General features: G+C 41.2%; 2 protein-coding genes across 2 annotated transcripts in view; one reads left to right on the plus strand and one right to left on the minus strand.

Annotated features, from left to right (window-relative positions):
• LOC106815603 (nuclear transcription factor Y subunit gamma-like) overlaps positions 1–1,662 on the plus strand; it is a 5,575-nt gene extending 3,913 nt beyond the window's left edge. Inside the window, exons 6-7 of the mRNA XM_014820085.1 lie at positions 643–801; positions 1,179–1,662. Coding sequence (XP_014675571.1) covers positions 643–801; positions 1,179–1,274 — 255 coding nt within the window. The 3' untranslated portion in view covers positions 1,275–1,662. The remainder of the gene's footprint in view (positions 1–642; positions 802–1,178) is intronic.
• LOC106815602 (p21-activated protein kinase-interacting protein 1-like) overlaps positions 1,647–6,305 on the minus strand; it is a 4,990-nt gene continuing 331 nt past the window's right edge. The window contains exons 2-9 of the mRNA XM_014820084.1: positions 4,475–4,643; positions 4,096–4,213; positions 3,612–3,739; positions 3,157–3,302; positions 2,724–2,821; positions 2,422–2,533; positions 2,090–2,240; positions 1,647–1,817 (exon numbers count right to left, since the gene is read on the minus strand). Of these exons, the coding sequence (XP_014675570.1) occupies positions 1,738–1,817; positions 2,090–2,240; positions 2,422–2,533; positions 2,724–2,821; positions 3,157–3,302; positions 3,612–3,739; positions 4,096–4,213; positions 4,475–4,643 (1,002 nt within the window). The 3' untranslated portion in view covers positions 1,647–1,737. The remainder of the gene's footprint in view (positions 1,818–2,089; positions 2,241–2,421; positions 2,534–2,723; positions 2,822–3,156; positions 3,303–3,611; positions 3,740–4,095; positions 4,214–4,474; positions 4,644–6,305) is intronic.

The following is a 6,305-nucleotide window of genomic DNA, read 5'->3' on the forward strand; positions in this document are numbered from 1 at the left end:
CTATCTACTCGAGATCCCTGTTTGCTGCGACCCTCTCTCGCTCGGGATAACTTCGGGAAATCTCGCGTGTTTCCGTCAATGATTGACAAATGGAATGAATGACGTCTGTTATTGATTGCCATAGTGATGACCCCCACCTGTGCCCACCTCACGCTGGATGTAGTAAACTCTGTAGTACTGACGTAATGAGTCAGCGCTACCATGGCTCTACACAGCGGCGACCGGAAGCAACATACTGGCCACAGAACGAGAGGGTCGCAGCCATCCCGGGATCTCGAGTCGGTTTTCGGCAAAAATACCAGATTTTCACTGCTCATTATCTCAGCGTAGGAGCATCGTAGGGACAAGCGGTTTGTTTTACATTAGTAAGGTAGGACAGCTGATCAATACTACCGCAAAGAATCGTCAAAATAAAACTGGCAGTTTCTTAATTCGACTAATACTGCAACATGGTTTCAGCATTTCACCGTTGTACGCTCTCCTTCTTAATATAGTAATAATACGCTCTTGATATTAGTGTACAATCAAACTCACAGATGGCTCCACTGGCTGATCAGCACTACACATGGACTTTAAATGTAGAATCAGCCGCGTTTCATTTAGTGTAATATTGGTAGATTGTTTTTGCATTGCTCTTCGCAGTACCAGCTGACCCCAGCTCAATTACAAATGATCCGTGTCCAGCTTGGTCAGCAAGGTAACCAGCCACTCATCATCCAGATGCCTTCGCAGCAGCAATCCGTCATGCAGCCAGCCACGCAGCAGGTTGTAGTTCAAGACCAGCAGCAGTTTGCCGGCCAGGTATGTTTGTCCCAACCCATATCACTGACACGTGTGATGTGGGTCATGTTTCAGCATGCACTCATAATGTGGCAAGTATGCTTTTCCTGTCTATGCCCATTATAAACTCTTTGTGTTATGTGATCTATTGGTGAAGGTAAATTATTTCACCTTGCTGTAAGGATGGTAAATATGCTGGGCAGACAAATAACCATGTTTCAAAGCAAGAAGGACATAGATATCATACATGCTGATCTACAGTTGAAGTCATCTAAGCAAGAATGTGTTATTAAATAAACTAATGTTATAATATTTCATTGTGCTCCGAAGTTTGCTAAAATAGGTTGTTACTGCAAGTGATGTTACGAGGACTAAGCCTTCATCTTTCTCATTCACAGCCGGTTTATCAGATTCAACTGCCTACTGGAGGTACTCAACAAGTGTACATTCAAGCTGCCCAGCCAGATGAAGTGCATTCAGATAGTCAAGAATAGTGTGTGCGTGTAAATGTGTACATAAATGTGATAACAAGACGGGGAAGCAAAACAGCATTTCTTTGTCATGTTCAGGTGTATACTCTGCGATCACCGAGTGTGGGCACATTGTTCACAGTGTGAATATACCAAATCCACACTACTGACAGTTTAAGAAAAATATCTAACTGTGACTCGTATAGTTTTCTTTTTTAGAATTGTAAATATTAATATCTTAGTATTATTCAATATTGTATGTAAGTATTGATATTAGATTAGCAAGATCATTGTCAAAATTATTCCATAGATCTGTAGACTGAGGAAATGCACTTTGTGTGAAACAAGTGTAAATATTTTATGAGTCAATGTTAATCAACTTTTTTGACAATAAAGTACTTTTATACATAAACGTGTATTATCCAATATTTACTACTTTTACAGTGTATTCATAAGCACCAGGTAGGTCTCCCTAGCTTCGTCACAATCATGTGTCATCCTTCTGCTTTCTCAGCTTGCGTTTCACACCTCGTTGATTTTTCTTGGTTGTGACTTTGTCACTCTTGTCTGAAACCAAACGTAACTGCACTAGTCGATGTTGAAATGAATATGAATTGGTGCTTTTACCCTGACGTTTATAAACGTAGCATTTGCAGACAATAGCATATGCATAGCAATTTTGCTGTGCATTCCAGTATGAATCTCAGTAATACATGTAATAATTCTGTAAAAATGCAAGCACCATGTTTTTAATTGAGAAGTAAAATCCTAGCCCAAGTCCACAGTAGTCAACTGGCACATTAATTTGACATGACCGATTTTCTGGATTTGTAACCTACCACTTGTCTTGGTCTCAGTTTCCTGATCATTAATTTCACCTTCTTCTGCTGGTTGCTTTATAGCCTTATTGACCTCGGAAGATGCAAAAGTCAGGCATGTCAAACGAAATGTCGTGTTGCAGTCAGTCACAAGGCGGAGAGGCGAGTCTATCTGAAAAAATGCAGCCTTCACAGACATCCAAGTCTCAACAAGCTACACACAAATGTTCACGTATACCTACAGGCACTAATATAAAGACACTCGTTTCTGTTACTTAGAGGCGTCATTACCTAGGAACCCTTCACCCTCTCCTGTGATCTATAAAGTACAAACAAACCACTAGCATACATACCTTTTTTAGATCGTCAATTGCCCAGATTTTTAGATAGCCATCACTAGATGCAGAAGCAAGCCAGACACTTTCATCTCTGTCTAAAGACTCCACCTTTTTTAATGCCTTAATTCTTGAGGACACAAACGACACATATGTAATACTAGCTTGACTGTGTAATCAGATTATAAGCATAAGAATAGCATTTACCATGAGCAGCACTTGTATGTTTATATACAATACTGTATTTTGGCATAATATCAGGAGATAATATTGATAGACTCCTGATAATATTAATATGTTCACAACTTGAATGTCATTACCTATTAGAATGTGCTGTAAATCTGCACAGACATTGTTGCTTTGTGATGTCATATAAATGAAGATCTTCACTTTCTCCTCCGATTGCTATCACACTGTCCTGTAAACAAAGCCTATTTTATGGATTTGCTCTCCCACATTTTTTCAGTTTAGGAGGAAAGAATAGGAAACATTTGTGAGTGAGATTGCATGAACGGGGTGCAACAAGCCCTAGGAATATGCATATGAAGAGAAACTTCATACGTATGTATATACATACACATTTTCCTGCTGGTAAATTTACATACTCCAATAAAATGAAATTGCAGTTTATATTAGGCATCATCTTCAGTCTTCCTTCCCTATGAGCTGTGGGAGAATAGTACTACTAGTCAACTGGTGACTATGTTCTGAGCAGGTTAACTTACAGGCTGCAGTAAGTAAAACATGACATACCGATATAAACTCCACAACATTAACTCTGTGTTCAAAGTCGTAAGTGCAGCACACCACGCCACTGCCTGCCTTGTAAATTTCTATCTGGTTTTGTTGCAGTACAGAATAATAGGTTCCATTTGGTGACCACACAACTTGATCAGAAGCTAAAATAAAAGATTTCAACATGATTAGTGGGATTCAGTTGTGCTTTCTATACAAATCAAACAATATTTTCTATAAACACACTTGATAATAAATACATTGGATATATACAGCATAATTATTTAGCTTGGGAAATGATAGTTGTATTTAAGGTCCCCTTTGCGAATATTGTATGTCTCGTTGTGCGTTATATGATATCATGTGAATGTTCGCTAATTATAATTATACCTAGGTAACCATTATACACACGTTTATTTTTACAACATGCATGCATGCACTCAGCAGTAGTTGTGTCACAGAATATAACTAACCAATCTTCAGGTTAACAACGAAGGCTTGCTTTCCCTTCATGAGGTCCCAGGTTCTAAGTGTCTTGTCTTTGCCAACAGACAATGCTAACTTCCCTGACGGATGGACAGCCACACAGTTTACAGCACCTCTGCATTGAATGCAACATATATGACTTGCAGAACTCTATTACACTACAATGTTGGTGGACGATAGAAAAGAAATTACCAAAAACCAGGTGTAAATATAGCCAACCTCAATATTTATCCATAGATGGTCTATCGATTTGACTAAAGATAACTATGAAAGGTACACAAGGGTTCTTATTTAGGCAAAGCCTCTACAATTCAAAATGCTACAAAGAGTGTGGATTTTGAAGGGAAACTTACCGTATGAATGCTTTGAAATATGTCCAATATAATTATTTTGGACATAACATTGCATAAGACTATGATAAATGATTTCTGGATACTTCATTATGTGTAAAAACTCATCAAAATGTCGTACTTGTGTCCCTTGAGAGTTTTGAGAAGAATCCACCTTTTACCCCACACACAGATAGTTCCATCCTCACTGCCACTAAACATATGCACTGCACCATGGCAGCTTACATCTGTAACTGTACCTAATAATAAACAAGAGTTATACTTATCAATCACTAATAACTATACTGATATGTCACATATAATGCCTTGATAAATGTTATATGAACAACCAATTCAAGGTATTTAATTCTCACAGAGTAACGACTAGATTTGTATAAGGATTCGCTATCAGTATAAAAGTGATTAGTTTTTTTCTGCCTTATATATTTACATGCATCTAATATCAAACACACGGTACCACAATTTCTATGTATGTGAAATGTGCATGACAGATAGATTACCTCCGTGGTGTGTAAGAGATCCATAATCTTTTCTTGATACAAGATCGTGGATTTTAATGGTTTCATCTGTGCCTCCTGACACTAAATATACTTGATTTGGTGACACAGCAACAGTCTTGATGCACCCGGTGTGTGCATTGTTTGTGAAAGATGGCTCGATTGTAACACCCTGTAAGATAAACACAACTAAACAATAATACCTAGAACTTTACTTTCAGCATTCACTTTACCTAAATAGTAAATACTATAGCAAATAGCGAAATGTCATTTGAAAAGAAGCCTGAACAGCTGGCTTTGAAACTTGGATTACATAATATGCTTACCACCATTGGCATTGAATCTGCTGCCACTGACATTAGTAATTATAATTAGAAATTATCTGTACATAGTACATACATAGAGCAGGGTTCTCATCAGGCTTTCAACCCATGTCGGATTTCCGACATGTCTTCCAAGTTAAAGCTAATTTGGGGCATCTTCCTTAATTGTCTAATCAACATGCCTTGATAAAAATAATGTATATATAAGTCTCCGGAGTGATCGAGTGCACTTGTGTTGTGATGTGGGCTGGGTCAAGACACGTGACAGTAATTGACTCCAATTATGGGCGCGTTTGTTTGGTCGGATCCACAGATTTCGATCCAATGGATTCGTTAATCTAACTGTTTGTTTGGTCGGATCCACGGATCTCGATCAACCAAACCCGACCCTGCTAGCGAGGTGGATTCGAACGCGATCCAATATGGCGGCCCGCGCCGCAGCCAATCACAGCTTGTTCTTAGGTATGAACCATCCCATGATAGGTCACAGCAAAACACGAACCGTTCAAACATGTCAAATATGAGTTTGCATATGATTGGGTTAGGGTTCGATCCAGTGGATCAAGATCCGTGGATCTGACCAAACAAACACACCCTATCAGTATCATGAATGAATTGCCGAATTACCCAACATGCGCCTTCTTAAACTCCAGCCCAGTGCTAAAATAGGAGAGCCCTGGAGAGCTACCCTATATTGCCATAGCCCACGGATCGAGTTAACCGGCCAGTCGAGTTGACTACGGACTTGTGTTACATGCTGTGTGTACGACTCTGACCACACAGTACCGCTGAAGGGGTCGTTGGAGGAGGAGTAGGGGGAGGAGGAGAGAAGGTGATGAAAGAGGGAAGAGGAGGAGGAGAAGGAGGAGCGAAGAAGGTGATGGAGATCGAATGAAGGTCATAGAGGAGGAGTAGAGGCAGGAGGAGGAGGAGGAGGAGGAAGAGGAGGAAGAGGAGAAAGGGAGAAGGTGATGGAGTAGGGGGAGGAGGAGGAGGAGGAAAAGGGGGAGGAGGAGGAGGAAGAGGCGGAGAAGAGGAGAAGGTGATTGAGTAGGGGGAGGAGGAGGAAAGGGAGAGGAGAGAATCACCTTCTCCGCTCCTCCTCCCCTCCACCTCCTCCTCCTGCCCCTACTCCTCCTCCATGACCTTCATTCGATCTCCATCACCGTCTCCGCTCCTCCTCCTCCTGCCCCCTACTCCTCCTCTATGACCTTCTTTATTCGATCTCCATCACTTTCTCCCCTCCTCCCCCTACTCCATCACCTTCTCTCCTCCCCCTCCTCCTCCTCCTCCTCCTCCTCCTCCCCCTACTCCATCACCTTCTCCCTTTCTCCCCTTCCTCCTCCTCCTCCTCCTCCTCCTCCTCCTCCTGCCTCTACTCCTCCTCTATGACCTTCATTCGATCTCCATCACCTTCTTCGCTCCTCCTTCTCCTCCTCCTCCTCTTCCCTCTTTCATCACCTTCTCTCCTCCTCCCCCTACTCCATCACCTTCTCCCTTTCTCCCCTTCC

Source organism: Priapulus caudatus, unplaced genomic scaffold, assembly GCF_000485595.1.
Source record: "Priapulus caudatus unplaced genomic scaffold, Priapulus_caudatus-5.0.1 Scaffold1155, whole genome shotgun sequence".
Classification (NCBI taxonomy): domain Eukaryota; kingdom Metazoa; phylum Priapulida; class Priapulimorpha; order Priapulimorphida; family Priapulidae; genus Priapulus; species Priapulus caudatus.